A 20,301-nucleotide genomic window follows, 5' to 3' on the forward strand; every position below is an offset into this window, starting at 1 on the left:
TTCTTCCAACAATAAAAATGAGGGGACACCAATTTGTGTAGAAGGTAGGGAACTTGGGGATTAAATCTCTGAAAATGAGGTGCACTTGACAGAGCTGATAAAGATTTCCCTTTAGTGCAAGGGTTAGAGGTCTTTGTGTTTTAGGGCAGAAGGCTGAATTTTGTTCCTATGAAGGACAGAGTAGCTGAGGTGTTTAGGTCAGTAACACTCGCCATGTCCAAACTGGACTGAGCTTTGTTATGATATTCCTCCAGTGCAGTTTTCAAGATGTAACAGTATTATCTATATAGCATTTGCACCTAAGCGATCTGATCAGAATCATGCTACAACTAGGAAGATGTGGTCCCTTCCTGACAGGTATTAATGAATCCTGCCGCGGAAATATCATCACTCCCATTTTGCTAATGGGGAATGAGACATGCCAAGAACTGGGAACAGAACCCCAGAGGGCCTAGTCCTGGAGGAGTCTGCACTACTCCCTCTCCTGGTGGGCGAGGAAGGTGGGGGGGGATGAGAAGCTGCTGGCTAGAGGCTGGGCCCTGGGAACAGGGCAACATGGGCCCTAGCCCTGGAGGCCGTCTACACCACTAGCAAGGGGCATGGAGGAAACACGTGCTAGCGTGACCCCCTCCATCCACTATGAGGCTGTTGCCGTTGCCATGTGAGGCAGCTTTTCTGGCAGGGGCACCCTCTGCCTGAAAGACGCCGTGGCTGTTGCTTAACTCCCCCAATCTGTTTACGTGCATGAAATCCCTTGCCCCCCCCCCTCCCCCTATCTAAGGTGGAGGTGAGGAGGGCGTTTGTGTCCCGCGGGGGAGGGCTGCATTTTACATTTCCTGGCGATCACTCAGGCGATCTGCGCGGTCACCTACAGTTGGTCTGTGACGCAGCCGGGAGGGGTCCTTCGCCCTCCACCTCCCGGAGTCCCGCCCCGCCCCGCGCTATAAAAGGCGTCGCCGCAGTCGGGCCCTAGTTGTAGCTGCTGCCGCCGGGTCTCGGTCAGCGCGGAGGGACGTGGAGCCGGGCGCCGTCTCGCGGTGAGGCGGGTGGGGCTGACGGCTCAGGTCTCTTCCCCAAGCTCGCCTGCGCCTGCCCGCGGTGGGGCTGGCAATCCCGGGAGCGGGGCCGGGCCGGGCCGGGCCGAGGGCTCTAGGCCAGGCCGGGGCTGGAGGCCGCAGCGGCCGCTTGGGGGAAGCGGGGCCTGGCCCCGCGCGGAGGAAAGTGGGGAGGTGGTTGCTGTGGGCTGCTGCCTGGGGAGCCGCCTCTTCCTCCAAGTGGGGTGGGGAAGCGCCTTCGGGCCAGGGGGCTTCGTACCACTTGTGGCGGGGGGAGGGCCGCGGGCTTCCCTGGGCGAAGGGCGGGCAGGCCGGCCGGCCGGCCTCGGTCAGCGCGGGGTAACGCAGGATCCCTGCCCCCGGTGCTGCTCAGGTAGAAGGACGCCTCAGCCCCTGCCGCGCAGGCAAACCCCGGTCTGCTCTCTGCTCCGCTGTGCTGTGCGTTGCCCTGGGCTCCACGGAGCAGTTTCTTAGTGTGTGTGTGTGTGTTTGTTTGTCAGACCTTAAGCAAGTGTCTGAAACGTGACCCTTTTTAATGGCTGTTGTGTGGGAGCCTGAGAAATACAGGGGACGAGCCCGGAGTACGTCTTTTAACAGCTTCGCAGGGCGCAGAGTTGGCTAAAGATACCGTAAATGGTTCAGCTGAGCAGCTGCTCCAGTAATATTTGAGCGCAGTGCTGTAATTTAAGTACATCTCTTTAATAGTAATACTAAAGTGCTACCTGATTAAGTGTTCTCAAAATACAGGATCTGCACTGTTCTGCTTAGTCACTGAGCTGTACTGGTGTTTGAGGCTAACTTGTTTTCCAAGTTCTCTACTGCAAATGATATTTCTCTTCCAGGAGGTACTCTTTTTACTAACGAAGTACAAACCCTGATCTCCATGATTGATAATGAGAATTAAACTACTTAAAATGTCCTTTTGATTAGGACTTCCTAACAATAAAGCCCTGTTTGTGACACTGATGTAATCAATGTGTATTTGAGTTTTGGGCTAAAACTGATGTGTGAAACTGACCTTAATGTAAATAGTATTGCATAGACTGAATTTGATCAGGCAAAATCTATGGATATATCCCACTGTGCAGAATTATGTAATAATCCTAGACTTCTACAACCTAGGCATGTATGAACATTAATTTTACACTTCTCGCATTTGTTGCACCTTAACATGACTAAGTTTTGGCTGACTAGATCCACATAGCATCTTGACATTATACCTATGTTTAATTTTAAACTATTCATTGTGTGAAAATATTCTGTGCTGCTTAATGTCATGTAGTTAATCAGGTCGTGCTAATAACTACTCAACCTATTGTGTCAATGCACTGAATATACAAGAAAACTTGATGCTGTCACTCTAATAACAAATGTAAACTTGAAATTGCTCCTTTCAAAAACATTCACATGAAGGGAGAAGTGTAAATTTCAGTTTAAAGAAAGTCTTGTATTTCCTGATCGCAATAAGCAGCAATTTCTATATGACATCATGCAATCAAAATACTTAGATATATGAGACTCTCCCTTCACTGAATATTTCAGCTTAGTTAGACTGAAAATAGGGCATTTAAAAATACTGCTGACTCAGTCTGCTTATGGAACAAGCAGTGCTATGATGTAAATCAAATTACACTTAGTAGAAATTTGCTGTATTGACACTAAACAAACTGTAAGCAATAACTTAATTCCAAAATTTCAAGGAAACTAATTAATAAAATGCAGGAAGTCTAAATAGTTTAAAGTAGACTTCGTGTCTTGTCAGTGCTTTCCCTCCCCCCCCCCCCAAAAAAAAGTAAAAAGGATTGTGGGGTGACTGTTTTTAGATGTGAAGTTATATTTATATCTAGCAAATAAGCTAGATTTGTACTTGAGGAAATCTTAACTTCTCATTGTAGGACTGGTCTGCTTAATAATATTGAATGATGTAACTTTAATCAATATTCAGCAGTCTTAAAAGAAAAACCATAGTTGTAACATTGCAGCAATAAATTCAGTATCCTAGTTCAGTGAGAAATGCAGTGCTCATGAGTCTGAGTCCATCCAAAAATACCCATACCACTTAAGATATAGTAACATTTTCATATGGGGGTTAAAGGATTGGCTCGAACTCTGCCAAACATAAATTGAGATGAGGTTCTATATTCAGCTTGTATTCTGCTTAATAACCTGCACTGGCTGGGCTTCATTGGGCTGGGTTTGTTGCAGTACTCCGGATCAGCAGTATTGACATGCTAGAGTCTGCCTTGTGGAGCAGATAATGCAAGCTAGCTGAAAGAGCGACATCCAGTCAGCTGCTTTAATTGCAGTAGATCTTGGGTCTGTGGAATCTTAGGCCCCCTAACCCTTACCTTTTGTCCCCAAAGCTTTTTCCAGCAGGTTTTGAATTGGATTGTCTGACTGTGTCAAATGATGCATGACTTAGCTCTCTTATATCCACTAATGGAGCTCTAAACTGTGATATCCTTCTGCAAAGCAAAATAACAAAAAGGTAATAAATGACCAAAAAAGGTCTTGAGACATGGAAGGCACTAGGGCTAATGACTTCACACAGGCTCTTCTCCAAGTATAGCTGCCTTCAGAGACCTTTCCTGTTAACGTAAATTGCTTTCACAGCTAGTACAGAATCAGTTAGTCTAGACTAATTCTTTAACACTGCAATAGAAGCAAGCTTGCTTTCTTCTTCTATTAGCTGTTAACTGGAGAAATTCACTAATACAGCTTACATATTAATTGTAATGAATTAGTCAGTTTCTAAAATTTGAAGTAGCTTGGCTTCAGAAGCACTCTTGAAGGACTTGTGTGTGTGTATGTATATATATATATATATATATATATATATTTTTTTTTTTTTTTAAGGCACTGAGGCACCATTATCATCTCGTCTGACCATCTGCATAGCCATAGAACCTCACCCATTGTATTTGAGCTGTAGCATAACTCTTAGGAAGATCAGTTTTGTGAGGCTTGATAATCAGACTCCTAATAAAAACACCTCCAGGTAACTCAAACGCACATGCTGCAACAAGTAATCTTACAGATTATTATTGTTGTTCCTGAACTTGTTAAGATTTATGCTCAAAAATCCTTCCCTCCCCCCCCCCCCCCGACCTAGCAATGTATTAAGTAATGTCTTGAACAGTAAGTGTGGTGGCAGGTGTGAAAAGCTTACCCAGTATCTGTTCTGAAAGCTCTCCAATATCAGTAATATGTCAAACTTGTTTCGTCTGTGGGAGACTTGTCCAAGAAACCAGAATTTTGAAAGTGCCATGGGATCTGACTTCACCTGAATAGTCTCCAAATCTGCTAGCCCCTTCTGCCATCTGAAGAAATATTGGTATTTGGGAGTACTTGGAAGTTTTGGTGCGTCACTTAAAACCATATTTAAGACCAGAGAGGGATGCTACTGCAGCTTTAGTATTGCCAACATATGGCTGGCATTCATTCACATTGCATCACTGCCCTAAAACTTAAATGTGAAATGTGTTGGCCTCTTGTTCAACATATTAGACACTTCCTAATTGCTTAATCTTAGAATACTACTTTTCCACTCTCACATCCTCAGCTGCTTTTCTCTAGAAGTAGTGAGTTAAGACTTGCTTATCCAAACAGTAAATTTTGTAAAGATGTCTCTGATTGTATGGGGGACGCTTCCTTTGCCCTTCCATATACAATTGTGTGTCCCATCTTAATGGCATTTGTCTTGAAGAGGCAATGTGAATGGTAAAGATGGCTTTTGTAACTTGAACAGCACTTTGTATTACACTAACTTCTCTGCAAACCATTGCATGAAAATAACTGGTGACTTTCTTGTGTTGTAGATGCCTTCCATTAAACTGCAGAGTTCAGATGGAGAAATTTTTGAAGTTGACGTTGAAATTGCAAAGCAATCTGTAACTATCAAGACTATGTTGGAAGGTAAGAGTCCAGATTTGAGCGAAAAGCTTATTGCAAACTAATGTCCCAGGAAACATCACTCAAATCAGAACTGAGGTGCATTACCACAATTCCACTTAAATGGTTCTTGGAAGCACTGTCTTAGGCACAAATATAATAAGAGAAGGGATTAGTACAACCACAAATAGCAAAGCAAACAGTTATATAAGTAACACTTAAGTGTGGGTTCTTATGGTGTTGTTGTAAGGTAGAGATGAGTTTTTGATGTGCAACTTACTTGGCTATTTAGGCCTAAAGTACAGGTACTTATTTGTGGTGGTAGGCAAGTAGCACAAATTGATTCTAGGCATGTGATCATGCTAAATAGCTGATCTCCACAAAACATTTCTATTCTGGGTTGAATTTACTGGCTTTGTGTGATGGCTACTAAAGTACAACAAACGTAACTTAAACATCAAAGCTAAGAGATGAAAGTGTGTTTAAAAAGTGTAAAGAAGTAAATGGTGACGGGGGTATCAGACTGGCCCTATTGTCTGAATCTTTAACTTAGCTGCTGCTGCTTTTTTAAAACTGAAATACCCAGTATGTCTCAAGGTCTCATTTACATTAACCTCCCACCGTTGGCAGCTTACAACAGAGGACAGACTGTCAGTGCAAGTCTACCAAATACCTTCCAATTGATGTGAAAACTATCTTTTGTTTGACTTTCTGTTGTAGAAGTTTTGTCGTCATAGCCTCTGCAAAACGCACCTCTGTATTTGACATGTCTGTGGTATGAATGTTTCTCTTAAACCTTGTCTACAACTTTGGGGGAATTTTGCATCATGGCATGTGGGTAGAATTCATGTCCCCCTCAGATTTCTTGGCTTCCCCATGGAAAAATGACTTTCTCATGGGGGAAGCAAAGGGAAACTGTAAGAGCGGTCACACACCCCTCCCCAGCATCCCGGGCATGTTGTTTCAGGCGTCTGGAGCAGCTGGTGGAGAGGTAATGCCGGCGAGGGGATGCCAAGACTGGTGGCACCTATCCTGCGCCTTATCCTTTAGTCCTGGCTGGGCTGTGAGTGTGGGAGTACAGGCCTTCCTCTTCCCCTGCAAGGAACGGCGGGGCTGGGTTAGACCAACCACCAGAAACCTCCCCTGGCTGCTGGAAGTGCTGCATCTCACCCACCCTAGCTTCTTGCTCCCATTGCTCCTTCAGCTGTGGTGGGAGGGTGAGTCACTATACAGGCAGCTGCTCCTCCCTACATAACCCCTTGCTGACCTCCAGCCACCTTCACCTGGACCCTCCTGCAGAGTCCCATTGCCTTTGCACCCCAATGAGCTCCTCTGAATCCAGATCATGCCCCCGCATCCAGCCTTCCACTCAGCTGCCTGCACCCAGATTGCCCCACCCAGAGCCCCCTCACCTCACCTGGATCCCTCCACGCTTGGATCCTGCCAGTCTGAGCCTGCCCTGGTTTGGAGGCGCCAGGCCTCAGGGTGTTTTTGGACAGACTGGGCACTTGCGATGTCAGGGTCGGGTGCAGCCTCACCGCTGTGTCCTGTGCGTGGGGGCTGCAGGGTGATCTCCCACCTTTGTGTAGCCAGTGGCCTGAGCTCCCTACTGCTATGCTGGAGCCTCCATTTATTTATTGACACATAAATTTGGAAGAATTTTAAAATACCGTGTGCAGAATTTTCATTTTATTTTTGGTACGGAATCCCTCAGAAATAGTCTACATTAAGCTTCTTTGGCAAAAAATTGCCAGTTGGTGGAAGCCCTGGTATATACAAGGCTTTAGCACCAGAGTCCTTATCACTGTTGCTTTTAGCCTCTTTTGAGCAGACTGATGACATGGTATTAAGTGCCAGTGGCCTTGTGCAGTGTCTGCCCCAGGGTGTCTGTCATCAACCTTCACCTGTGAAACCAGTGGCACTCTCCTTCCAAAATACAGTCCCTCTTGTAGACGTGCTGTAGTCTTTTTTTTTTTTTTTTTTTCCAGTCTGTTGGCTCACTTTAACTGGCACTACTACTTCAGAGAAAGGGCCTATACAGTACTCACTCATGTCTTGTTTCTTATTTCTTATTTCTTTTCCTAAAGTGTCAGAAAAGATGCTTGTTTCTAAATGCAGTTATTTCCTCAAGTGTGACACATTTGTCAATGTCAAATTCATATTGAATACAGTTGAAAATAAGAAATGTTCTTATAGGCAGTTAGCTGTTTTCATGGTTGAGCTGTTTTGGTCAGGGATAGTCTGAATGGCAAATTTGCATTCGTCATCCTCAGGCTGACTGTCAGAAGTCCTCTTAAGATGCTAATTTGGACTTCTGCACAACTAATTTGTGGATATGCCTTCAGAAAGCCTTTTACCAAAATAAGTACAATGGGAGGAAGCATTTACTTGATCAGTGATTACAGTCGTGTGAGTCCAAACTAATTTGGTTTTTAATTTACTCTCTCAGGAGTGATGTCGATCTAAATACTTTTGTTCAAATGCCTGGGTTTATGGAAACAGGCTACTTCTTGAACATTGAGGATCAGACTAATTATTGCAGTGCGGGTGTGGCAATATGCTAGAAACTGGGGGCCTCTCTGATATGCTCTGTGCCACCAATATTAGTGCAGAGAAAGGATACATATCTAAAACTTGTAAGATGCTGCTTTCTCTAGTATACCTCCTTCAGAGTAAAGGTTAGATTATGCATACCATTTCCCTTGTTCAATTTTCCATGTTAATATTGGTTTTATTTAGGCAACTTGTTTCTTAGATAGCTTTCCCGTTTTTGTCCTTGAGGTTTGAAGGCAGTTGGGGAGAAGACAGTAACACTCAATCACTATTTCTACATAAAAGTGCATTCTTGTTGGTTGTTATAACCTTAATACATATTCTTCACAACTCTTAGATGTAGATTTCATTTTTAGAAGGTGTACACTATATACATTTTTAACGTGATTTATTTTGAAGACTTTTCAGATTAGTTTTACAGCTATATCAGAAAATGAATCATTGTTCGGTTATTTCATTTACCGAAGGTAATTGAAGCCCATAGTTCACCTCCCAATGACTTCATAAACATCTCCAATTCAACAGGTTAATCATTAATATTTGGAGGATTTTCTTGCCAGGCTGTATTAGGAGGAGAACATCATCAGACAGACATTTAAATCGTTTTGTTTAACTAAAACGACATTATTATGTATTCTGGATTTTTTTCTTCAACAGCAAACGTATAATATTTTAACAAAACAAACATGAATTTTCAAATTTAGTTAAACATTCAAGTTTTTTAAAATCAGGTTTGTTTGTTTTTGTCAGCCAGATCAACATGAGAAACTTAAAATATTGGCTTATGCAGCTAACTCTGTCGTCTTCACCTTCATTTTCCTGTTTGTTCATAATCTGGAAAAGAAAAACAAGCTTTCCTGCTTTTTCAGGTCCCAAACGATTTCTCAATTTGGAATGAATTAGTCCAAAGGAAGAAAATATTCTTTCTACACTGGCAGAAGAAGCTACTGCTGTTAAAAGTGAGATTATCACTTCAACAGTCTCTGAATCCAAGTTCTTAAGTGACTTCCACCAGTTCACTGGTGTGACTTCCTTTAAAATATCATCAGCAAACATATATTTCTTGAATGGTTCTTATTCCCAAACTGGGTCTCTTTTACGGCCTGCTGCCATTATAGTTTTTCCCTTCTAGTGAGAGAATGGTATGGTAGATCTCAAATCAATGAAGGCTACACTCAAAAAGACCTGAAGACTTCTGGAATATACTGCTCAAACAGTTTCACTTTTATTTCTACTGCCTGTCCCTCCCGTCTCACATTTATCTTCAGGCTTCTTGTCCAGATCTATTCCACCCCCAACAATCTTCTATTCACTGAACTTTTTGAAACTTTGTACTTTTAGAGAGAGGTAAGGGATTGACTCTGTGTACACAAATTTGCAGAGGGACAATAGGGTTGAGGTCTGTTGTTTCTCCCCTCTATATATTTGTTTAAAAACATTTTTGCTGTTAACAAGCATTTTATCTCTGGAGAGACCAATCCACAGTTTGAGAACTGCAAAACTAAGCTTCTCTGATGATATCTTCTAGACTGAGCACTGAGTCCAGTAGGGTAGATTAACCTAAATAATCTATACAGAAACCCCTGGAGCCCCATAAAATTGGGTACCTAATCCATGAACTATTGTAACTCATTTACAAAACTTTTCTTAAACATTACATGAATATATTCTCCTACTATAGAATTAGAAGTTATAATCCTTATTCCATGATGAGATATATTTGAACTATATGACTTATGAGGAGAGGCTGAGGGAACTGGGATTGTTTAGTCTGCGGAAGAGAAGAATGAGGGGGGATTTGATAGCTGCTTTCAACTACCTGAAAGGGGGTTCCAAAGAGGATGGATCTAGACTGTTCTCAGTGGTAGCAGATGACAGAATGAGGAGTAATGGTCTCAAGTTGCAGTGGGGGAGGTTTGGGTTGGATATTAGTAAAAACTTTCCCACTAGGAGGGTGGTGAAACACTGGAATGTGTTACCTAGGGAGGTGGTGGAATCTCCTTTCTTAGAAGCTTTTAAGGTCAGTTTTGACAAAGCCTTGGCTGGGATGATTTAGTTGGGGATTGGTCCTGCTTTGAGCAGGGGGTTGGACTAGATGACCTCTTGAGGTCCCTTCCAACCCTGATATTCTATGATTCTATAATGTATCGTAATTAAAAATATCTTTAGATAGGTTTTTCCTCAAAAAGCATTTTACGAAAATCTGATTTAGATTAAAAAAAAATCAGATTTAAAAAAAAAAAATCATTGATTTTTTTTCCACCTGCAGCTGGCTGAGGCAGTCACTTAAAAGTGCCATCCAGATATTGCCTGCAGCCAGTAGGGATATAAGGAAAACTGGCATTCCCATGTGAAGTGGTAGGAACAGAATCAAAAGTTACAAATGTATTCATGTTTAACAGCAGTTCTATCCTAGGTTATAATGACTCTTAGACAAAAGCCTTTTAAAATGTTTGTGTCCCCTGAATATTCTAGTCTTGTGTAGTTCCAACACTTTCCCAGAAAGGAGGTTCATAAAAACATAAGCCACCTACCTTCATTTGCATCCAGCCTTTGCTTACTGTTGTAATATGTTAAACTATAGTAGATAATGCTAAGATGGACAGACCAGATGGCTTGGTCCGCTCCAAATACAGTGGATCTCTCCTTCGTATGTTGGAGCACTGGAGGAGACTTCAGAAAGTCTCAATACATGAAAAGTAAAGCAGAAACAATGTTTCACATTTGTGAAAGCAGTTAAATTATTCAGGATAATGCTTAGCTCTGATCTCCCACTGACACAAATTGCAAACAAAAACATCTGTGGAAGTCTACCAGATGGTCTGTATGTACAGCAAACTATGCCTAATCCTTCTAAATAGGGATGCCTGTCTGTGCTCTTACACGCAAAATCACAAACATTACAAATGAGTATGTTAGTGCCTTAACTTCTAGAAATGTCTCTTATAGATCTAGTTGAACAGACTGGATGGCCTCAAGTAGAAATTGTTTTTAGCAACGAGACGCACAAGATAAAATACTATAGACCTTTAAAATTGTATTTTTTTACTGTTTGTCCTTCATTCCCACCTTGTAACGCCACCAAAAGCTGCTTAGTGTGATGCTGCTCTGCATGACCAATAAACAAAATTGGAAAACACGAGCAGGAAGTTATAAAAGTTCTCTCAGCAGGTGGCAGAGAATGCACTTGCTCGGTAAGCCCATCCAAAGGGATCTTGCCACTTTCAGAGTTCAGAACATTGTTAAACTCTTCAATGTTATCAGGGGCTTTTGGTTTACATTGAAAATCGGAAGTAGTGCTTCTAAACAAATCTCTGTAATACCATAAATAGCACACTAGACAGACCATGTATTGGGAACTCTGGAATCACATGGCACTGCCTCTTACTGCTTTAGAATCCCTTGTGCAAATAAGACACTCGCTGTTGCTCCCAGACATCTGTGCTGCAGCTTCATATGCTGATAATGCAGAATTATCTTTCTAAAGGGGAGCAGGAGGAGAAACTGGAGGGCTGAAAGGGGGATGGAGGGACAGGTAGGGTTTTGACACCAAGAAAGCAGGAGGCAGTCTTTCCTAGTTCGGGGGTGCTAGAGGCTTCAGCCAGGACACATCTGCTCTCTCCCTTGGAGTGTTTAAATTCTTGCGTTACCTAGGGAGGTGGTAGAATCTCCTTCCTTAGAGGTTTTTAAGGTCAGGCTTGACAAAGCCCTGGCTGGGATGATTTAACTGGGAATTGGTCCTGCTTCGAGCAGGGGGTTGGACTAGATGACCTTCTGGGGTCCCTTCCAACCCTTATATTCTATGATTCTATGATTCTTTATTCCACAGTCCAACACTTTGACAACTAGCTTTTCTCCCTGCACCTATATATGTCATTGCATTCAATGAAGTATATTTGAAGTTTCCAATAAAATGATCAGTGAAATACACAATACCTGTTACAGCTCACTACTGCAAGTAGACTTGGATAACAATAGCATTTCTGTTTAAAATCTCCCAATAGTGGTAATGCTGGAGTGCCAGTGTAGGTAGGACATTGGCATGTTAGCCACTGTGTGTAGGCTTGCTTTGAGGAGATGGAGGTTGTGGTGATACAGCAGTGGTGTATTCTAACTCAGTTAATTTCTTAATGTATTTGGATGATGCAGATCAGTTATTCATCAAATGCATAGATAATTTTATACATCACTTTACATGGCTGCATAACCTTACACAGGGCACTCAAACTAAGGTAACATACCAATTCTGATATCTTGATTTGCAACAAAATGGTATGGTGCATCATTTAATCAGGGCAGTTACCTTAATGTGGTATTTATCCTGTGTAGTTCAATCCAGGTATGGATTAAAGTCTACGTTGTGAATTGCAGTGTGCTTTCAATATTCTCTACATGATGATGTTAGTCTCTTAGTTTTGAATTTGATGACTCAGTAGAGCATAAATGTGTTTAACCATGTCTCAAATATACTCTGAATTTTTTTAAACAGTGGTTATTGGTTTTACCACCTTCCCTAAAGGATTTTTCTTAACATGTCAAGTGATCTGTCATTGCCTCAGATAGAGTGGAAATTAACTTAGTTGTATACAGTGTTGTAGCTGTATCGGTCCTGGAATATTAGAGACACAAGGTGGGTGAGGTAATATCTTTACCCACCTTGTCTCTGGAAACTAATACGGCTTCTATGTTTCAATATACAATGCCTTGTAAGCCAAATACCCAGAATCTCTATGGCTACAGTATTAACTGCTCCTGCAGAGAGGACAGAGTATTGTCTGTAGTTCATACAGAAGCTCTTTAAGATCTCACTTAATAGTAGATTCAAAGGGAGTTCTTTTTTGGAACACTTGTAGCAAATTTGAGACCTAAAAGCTGGTACTGACAAAAGAGTTTTCCTTCCAATTATCCAACACTGTTAATAGTGGGATTACATTGAAATAGGGATGAACAGAACTTCTAATGGCAATTTAATAGTCTTGCAAATAAGGAAACATAAATGCATCAGTGTATATAGAATATAAATAAAAATACTAGCTACTTGGGTATGATGAGCATTCTGTTACGTAGCGTGTAAGTGATGCAGCCGTGGTATTATGAAGCCTTGTCTAAGACTGCTTAACTTGAGCAGGAGAACCATAATCTGATTACAGATTGAGTGGATTAGCAACATTCTGTATCAGAATTGTATACTGTAGTTGTGGATTGAAGAAACCATCTGAATTTCAGAAAAATGAGTGAATGGCAAGTTACAGCATCTAAATCCTCTTTCCACTCTTAGATCTGGGAATGGACGATGAAGGAGATGATGACCCAGTCCCTCTTCCAAATGTTAATGCAGCTATATTAAAAAAGGTAAGATGCTACCCAGGTGCTGTTAGTAGCTTTGAACTACAAAAATGTGTGGACTGAGCCATTGCTTAATGAGAACTGGAAATATTAGATTTAAACACAAACTTTCTTGTGTACCAGTTACCTTTTTTTAGAACATAAACTGTTTATCAGTCAAAAGCAGGATTTGTTGAACTGCAGTTTCAATTTCTAGATAAGATTTTCCTGTAAATAATACAGATAAACTAATTCTTTTCATATTAGTGCTCAAAGGGTGTGGGGCCAGTAGCAGTGGTAATAGCTGTTGCCAGACATACTATACAAGTGCTGTGCACCAAACTCACGATCCACACCCTCATTATTCTTGTCCGGGGGTTCTCCAGTTGAAGACTTCTTGTGGTATTATCTGAGGACTCACTTGAGCGCACCAAATTGAAATGAAAGATTGGGAGGCTTATGTTCAGATCATTAAATGCACTGGCTGGAATCTATTGTTACTAGGTGAAATGGAAGGAGGAACAAATTTGCAGGTCAGGGCTCTTCAAGGATCGTGTCTGCATTGTGTTGGAAGAGTTTGAACCAATTTAAATGTTTGAAATGAATTGGGTTAGTTCTATAATAAGCAGCATTTGACCAGTGAGGCTAGGACAGTGCGTTATATAAACTCCTATCCAGAGTGCAAAAGGCGACTGTAAGAGCAGGCAACCCCTGTTCCTTGTGCAGTGCTTAGGTAACACTTCACTAGTCAAAATTCAGATGAAATAAAAAATGTAATATTAGTAGACTAACTACTTGTTTTCTCCCTGACACAAATGCATAACCATTTATGCAGAGTAGCACTAATGCCTGACCATACTGTCTGCTAATAGTTTTCTTGTTAAGCAAACCAAATACCACCTATCTGCATTTCTCAACTATCGTCAAAACTGTATGGAGAAGATCGTACTTAAACAGTCTTGTGTTAGCGTTAACATTAAGAGCACAGTTCTGTGTGTCTGTGTTGCTTAGACCGGGGTGGCCAACCTGAGCCTGAGAAGGAGCCAGAATTTACCAGTGTACATTGCCAAAGAGTCACAGTAATACGTCAGCAGCCCCACATCAGCTCCCCCATCCTGCCTGCCAGCAGTCCTGCCAATCAATGCCCCCCTTCCCCTTCTGCCCCACACGGTGCGCAGGAGCTTCTGGAGGCGAGAGGGGGAGGAGCGAGGGCTTTGCAGGCTTGGGGGGGGGGAGGGGAGGGAGGATGCAAGGAGCCACGTATTTAACCTCTGAAGAGCCATATGTGGCTCTGGAGGCACAGGTTGGCCACCTGTGGATTAGACCGTGCACTAATGCAAATGTAAATCTGCTCAAATACCTTCTGGGAAATCTCCAGAACCAGAATGTCTGACATTCATTACCCAGGCGCACTCAACGGGATTTTAAAAGGCTTTGAAATTCCAGGGTCTTGTAGTTAAGACTGGGTCTGTACATGTCTTACTATCAGGTACAAATAGCACTCTCACAGCACATTGTGTCCAAGATTTTGTGCATTTTTTGCAGTTTTGGGAGAGTAACTGTTCCTGTAATCTGAAGTCAGTCTAAACAGAGCTGATGAGAATGCTTAAGAACAGTTTTTTATATTGATTCTAATGTCTTAATATCAGGTGATCCAATGGTGCACCCACCACAAGGATGATCCACCTCCCCCTGAGGACGATGAGAACAAGGAAAAACGAACAGATGACATCCCTGTATGGGACCAAGAATTCCTGAAAGTAGACCAAGGAACACTTTTTGAACTTATCCTGGTAGGGTGTCCATGTTCCATTAGATGCTCTCTTCAGCACATAGCCACATTCTCTAGGCTTCTGAACTTTATCTTGGTGGTGTAGATAGAAGTGGTAGAATTGGTCTGACTTTCCCCACTTCATAGTAAAATCATTCAAGATAATACGTGTTGTGGACACCCTTCAAATACTTACTACTAAGCAGCCCAATCTACGCTTGAGGACCGAAATACAAATTTGACGTTTAGCTTTGCACTCAAGTTCAGTAATCCGGTCTTCTACTTGAGTCAAGTTTGTTGCAAACACGGTAACTTCCTTCATTTGAAAAAGGTTGTGTACTAGATTCTGTTCAGCAGCCTGAACCCACTTCAAAAGTCAGTCTTAATGTTTTGAGGCCTAGTTCCTCCTGACCCTAATGGTATGTAAGTTGGTGTGCACTTAAGCAATGTGCCGTATTGCGTGGCTAGCCAACTGGCTGCCCAAAAGACCTCATTGTTCATAGGCTTCTGTAAGCCTTTTCTAACAGGAATGTCTCAAATTTTAAGTTTGCTTAGAACTATTCTGAACCGTTCCACTAGGACTGCCCTGTCAGATATACTTAAACACTTGCTGTAATGAGCTACCTAATCAAATTAGTTTATCATAAAATGAAGGTAGTCTGTATTTGGTTTAAGTTGTACATCCACAGAGGCAGAACGTTGATTTTAAATCTGGTGACTCTCTTTTTGCAGGCTGCAAATTACTTAGACATTAAAGGTTTGCTTGATGTCACATGCAAGACTGTTGCAAATATGATTAAGGGGAAAACTCCAGAAGAAATTCGCAAGACCTTCAATATCAAGAATGACTTCACTGAAGAGGAAGAAGCACAGGTACTCCATAGTCTGGGTTTCATTAAATTCTGGATTGTTTATATACTGAAGTAGCCACGCTAGTGTTATACACGTTTACCCTGATATAATGCTACCCGATATAATGCGGGTTTGCATACAAGGCAGTAAAGCTCCGACACACTGCTCTGAGCAGCGTGTTAAGGGTGCCAGGCCGGGGTGTTGGATAAGGGGCAGAAGGTCTTGAGGGCGGTCAGGGGCTCTCTCCTCCCCCCCCAGGGTCTGGGAGGCAGGAGCTGTGGGGGGCACTTTTGGGGGCCCCGTAGTCCCAGAGTGGCCCAGGGAATTAGCAGGGGGCTGGGGAGCAGCCTGATCCACTTCCCTCGCCCCAGCTGTGTCACTCGGGGGAGTGGGTATGGGGGAAGGGATCCCCCCACACTCACTGGCAGCGGCGGAAGTGGAGCAGCCCAGCCCCAGCGTGCTCCAATCTGCCAGCTCCCAGCTGCGGCTCTCCGCTTCCTGCTTCAGGTGAGTACGGGGGGCATCCTTTCCCCAACCTCCCCGCACTCACTGGCGGCGGGAAGCGGAGCACCGCAGCTGGGAGCTGGCGAAGTGGAGTGGGATGGGACTGTGTTGCTCTGCTTCCTGCCGTTGCCGGTGAGTGCCTGTCAGGGGGTGTGGATAGGTGTCGGAGCAGTCAGGGGACAGGGAGCAGGGGGGTTGGGTAGGAGGTGGGGTCCTGGGCGTGATTAGGGACGGTGGTGTCTGGAGGGGGTGGTCAGGGAACAAGGAACGGGTGGGCAGCAAAGCAAGTTAGATATAATGTGGTCTCACCTATAACACGGTGAGATTTTTCTTTTTGGGGGGGGTCTCCTGAGGACTGCGTTCTATCGGGGTAGAGGTGTCGCTAATGTGTTTCAACTCATAGACTTCCTAGCTAAAACTAGGATTTTTGGTCTAAATATTATAAAGTGTAATGCAATTGTGCTAGAATTGTTGCCTCAGTTAACTTGCCACTTAAGTTTATCCCTGTGTAGACATACCCTGTGGCTGGCCCAAATCAGCTGACTCTGCTTATGGGGCTCGGGTTCTGGAGCTGACAAACCACTGAGTAGAGGGTTGAGCTCGGGCTGGAGCCCGAGCTCTGGGACCTTGGGAGAGTGGAGAGTCCCAGAGCTCAGGCTCCAGCCTGAGCATCTACAGAACTGTTTTTAGCCCCACAACCAGAGCCCCTGCAAGCCCAAGTTAGCTGACCTCGGCCAGCTGCAGCTCTGCTGCAGGTTTCTTATCCCTCTCTAAATGTACCCTTACAGGTTAATGTTTAGCATGTTGCTTTTTTCACAAGTGAATTAATATCACTATGTCAGACTTGCAAACTTTTTTGACTGAGGTCAGTTAAAATGTAGATTGACCTATATCACTCGGTGTGGGGAAATAAAATTACCCACCCCTGAGTAACGTAGCTGTGCTGACCTAAACCCTGGTGTTAGCTGCAGCTAGGTTGAGGGAAGAATCACTGAAGCTAAACCAATAATAGGACATTCTGGGTTGCCATAAATAGTTCTTTGTTGCCCTTTCCAAAGCCTCAGCAGTAAAGCTGTAGGTGTGTTGGGGCACCCACCTACAAAGATTCAAGCTACTCAGAATTTCCCTAATAAGGCCTTTCAAAGAGTTAATTAAAACAAGCTGTGCTTTATGGTCTACCTTAAAATGATCCTTAAACAACCATTTTTAAGCAGAGTACTCTGGAAGCTGCAAACTTATTGAACAGGTTATAGAACTTGAGTGTAAAGTCAATGCACTTCAGCTCTTCCTAAATCCTGGATAGCAGTGGTCCCCAACCTGTGGAGCCTCTGCCAGTCAATCACGATCTCCGGGCCGCTAAAATCTGGCGGGGCTTAGGCAGGCAGGTTGACTACCTGCCATGGCCCCACACTACTCCCAGAAGTGGCTAGCTGTTGGCATGTCTCTGCAGCCCCTGGGGTGGAGGGAAGGTGGCTCTGTGGAGCTGGCCAATGGGAGCTGCGGGGGCACTGCTTGTGGACACAGGCAGTGTACAGAGACCCGTTGCCCCCGCCTTCCTCCAGGGGCTGCAGAGATGTATCAGCAGCTATCCGCATCTGGGAGTGGTGTGGGGCCGTGGCAGGCAGCCTATCTGAGCTGAGCTGCACTGCCAGCCGGGAGCCACCTGTGGTAAGCCCCTTCTGGGCCGAAGCCTACACCTCTCACCCTGTCCTGTGCCCCAGCCCGGAGCCCCCTCCTGCACCCAAACTCCTCCCCCCCCCCCCCGCCCACACTGCTCACCCCTTGCCCCAGGCTCAGCCAGTGCATGCCCCACAGTTGAGAATGTTACACTGATTTGTGACAGTCCCTGAAGGATTTTGGTTCCATAAACCACAAATGACACTAAATAAGTAAAATTCATGAACTGTCCAGTGGATTCTATGAGATTAGGTGCAGTGTGACCATATGATCCCTGCACCCCCTCCTGCCCCAGCCCAGTGAGAGTGTGTGTGTGTGTGTGTGGGGGGGGAAATGGAGTGAGTGGGGCGTGGCCTCAGGGAAGGGGCAGGGTAGATTCTGGGTTGATCTTAAATTCAAAAAGTGATCTTGTATGTTAAAAGGTTGGAGACCACTGATGTATAGCAAGATGACCAGTTAACTAGCTATTCATGAGTAGAACTAGCTATTCATGAGTAGAACATGCAGGCTATTTTAGGAAGTGGTTGGAAGATGCATATATTATCTTCAGTAACTTCTCAATCTGCAATGGTAAATATTTTACGAAAATTAGTTTCAATCATCCAAGTAAAAATCTGGCATTTCTTCCAATGTCACCCTTTTTGTGGGAAAGGATGCCACTGGGGCTGTTTTTGTCTAATTAGTTTTTAGAAGTTCATAGCATGCGTATAGTACTACATCTAATTAAAGCTTTATCTTGTTTAAGGTACGCAAAGAGAACCAGTGGTGTGAAGAGAAGTGAAGTTTTGTGCCTGACACTCTAACACTGTAAGGATCGTTCCAAATACTAGTTGCACTGCTCTGTTTATAATTGTTAATATTAGACAAATGCAGCAGCAAATGAAGTTGTATTAGCAGGATATTGTTCCCTTTGCATGTGTAGTGTTTTTTTGAGTACAGATTTAAATCCTATGGTTGAGTTTTTACCAGTGTAATCAGATGTCTTTTTACTTTACTCGGCAATGAATAAAACTGAACTAAGCGTGGATTCTGTATGGAAATAGCACTTCAGGTTATCCTGTTCATGACTCTTAACTGTCCATGTCCAGTTACAATGTTATCTTGAGATGTCAGAATTTAGATAAGCATTTAAACTCCACTGTAAATAAAACCACTTGCAAAAGTTTTCTGAAATGGAATTAACAAAGCATATTTTTATTCAAAGAACTAAAGGGTTTCTTGGGGAACCAGGCTGAGTGAAGAGTTGTTGAGTTTCCTCCAAACTTCTAAATATGAAGGATAATTACCCTTGGAGTAAGTTAGTACTTGACACAGTTCTTAGTTGGTCACAGGCAAATACTTAGGCATTACAAAATCTCTTCAGTGGCTAGTACTTTCTAAGCCTGTTTTGGTTTTGCCTGCAAAAGACCAGTCCTAGCACAAATGTGGCTTTGGCAAAACTGGGTAAGCTAGTTACCGTTAACCTGGAACTCTTTAGCCATGTAGCTTAAGACCTGCCTCTAGCTGGTACAAAGCAAAATCTGAACTGCTGTAGGCACAGGAGAGTTATGAATTTTAATAGGAAAAGCTAATTCCCAGTTTGACCAAAAACATGACTGACTTTACCAAAGTTAAACTTATTGATCCAGCATGTTGTCAGTAGCTGGCTTTAGGCAATTCTAAACCCGCTTGTGATGTAGCTTTATTAAACATGGCTTCCTGTGTCTGCAAGAAACATTTCACCTATGTACTGTACACGAAATCACAGCTTGTAGACTCTCTTCATTATTGCATACAAAACAAAGCTAATGCTGTATCTAGTGTGACTTCTTTTGGACAAAGCCACTTGCAACTAGTTAAACAGTAACTGGTTTTCTGACTTTTTCAGTTCCCTTATAGGGAGTAGGAGATGGTTGTGTAGTAAACATTTGAGGTGTGATCTTAGCTTATTGCATTCCATTTTCTGTATAAACCTTAGTCTAGAATTAACCTTAATAAATGTACTTCTCTTCATTTTAAAGATCATGGTGTTGCACTAAGTGGTGTTAAAGGGTTAATGATGGATGTGTTAGAAAAATCTTGTTAATTTAACAAGAGCAACTTGACAGCCTCTAGAACACTCAGTGAATAGCACGTCTTACTAAACAGTAAAACTTGAAATTGCTGATAAACTTCCATGTAGCTGCTGCATAAACAAAATCTACGTAGAGAAAATTTTAACATCTGACTCTGTGTTGACTGACTGCCAGTTTGCACTATAAACAGTTTCTCCAACTACAGTCCATGGAATTGAGTGTCCAAACAATGGAGAGTTGGGTATAGCTATTAAGAGGTGGGCAACAGCATGAAAAATTGGAGAGCCTCTGCTGTAGCACCCAAGCAAACTTGCTCTCCACCCATCCCTTAACTTGCTTCCTCCAGCCTGCCACAGCCTCTCCAGAGGGGTTGCTGAATAATGGGTCCTACGTTCAGGGTAATGGTAGCATCATTGGAGCATCCTAATGCTACCAAAAATAAATGCTCTTGGTGACAAATGGGGCCTCTTCTATGCAAGCAATGCCGTTAATCTTAGAAATGTTAACACCAAAAATCTTCTGTGGGAAACAGTACACTCTTTAGGAAAGAAAATGAGACCCACTGCTACAGTTAGTGGTGTAAGTTAATCCTGTTTCGAAGACTAATATTAAAGCGAGG

General features: G+C 43.1%; 2 protein-coding genes across 3 annotated transcripts in view; one reads left to right on the forward strand and one right to left on the reverse strand.

Moving 5' to 3' along the window:
* The first annotated feature begins 888 nt into the window (after window positions 1-888).
* Window positions 889-19,627, forward strand: SKP1 (S-phase kinase associated protein 1). 2 transcript variants are annotated; one of them, XM_048861861.2, is made up of 7 exons: window positions 943-1,037; window positions 3,912-4,053; window positions 4,874-4,970; window positions 12,778-12,851; window positions 14,474-14,617; window positions 15,328-15,468; window positions 18,374-19,627. In XM_048861861.2, exons 3-7 carry the CDS (start codon window positions 4,874-4,876, stop codon window positions 18,407-18,409), a joined length of 492 nt encoding a protein of 163 aa, XP_048717818.1. In that variant the 5' UTR covers window positions 943-1,037; window positions 3,912-4,053; the 3' UTR covers window positions 18,410-19,627. The 2 variants fall into 2 exon arrangements, with proteins under 2 accessions (XP_048717817.1, XP_048717818.1); XM_048861860.2 differs by lacking the exon at window positions 3,912-4,053 and having other exon boundaries at window positions 889-1,037.
* Window positions 7,871-20,301, reverse strand: part of TCF7 (transcription factor 7) — a 142,990-nt gene continuing 130,559 nt past the window's right edge. The window contains exons 13-14 of the transcript XR_012669564.1: window positions 10,034-10,183; window positions 7,871-8,333 (exon numbers count right to left, since the gene is read on the reverse strand). The gene's annotated coding sequence lies outside the window, so the exon portion shown is untranslated. The remainder of the gene's footprint in view (window positions 8,334-10,033; window positions 10,184-20,301) is intronic.

This window comes from Caretta caretta, chromosome 8 (assembly GCF_965140235.1).
Source record: "Caretta caretta isolate rCarCar2 chromosome 8, rCarCar1.hap1, whole genome shotgun sequence".
NCBI lineage: Eukaryota > Metazoa > Chordata > Testudines > Cheloniidae > Caretta > Caretta caretta.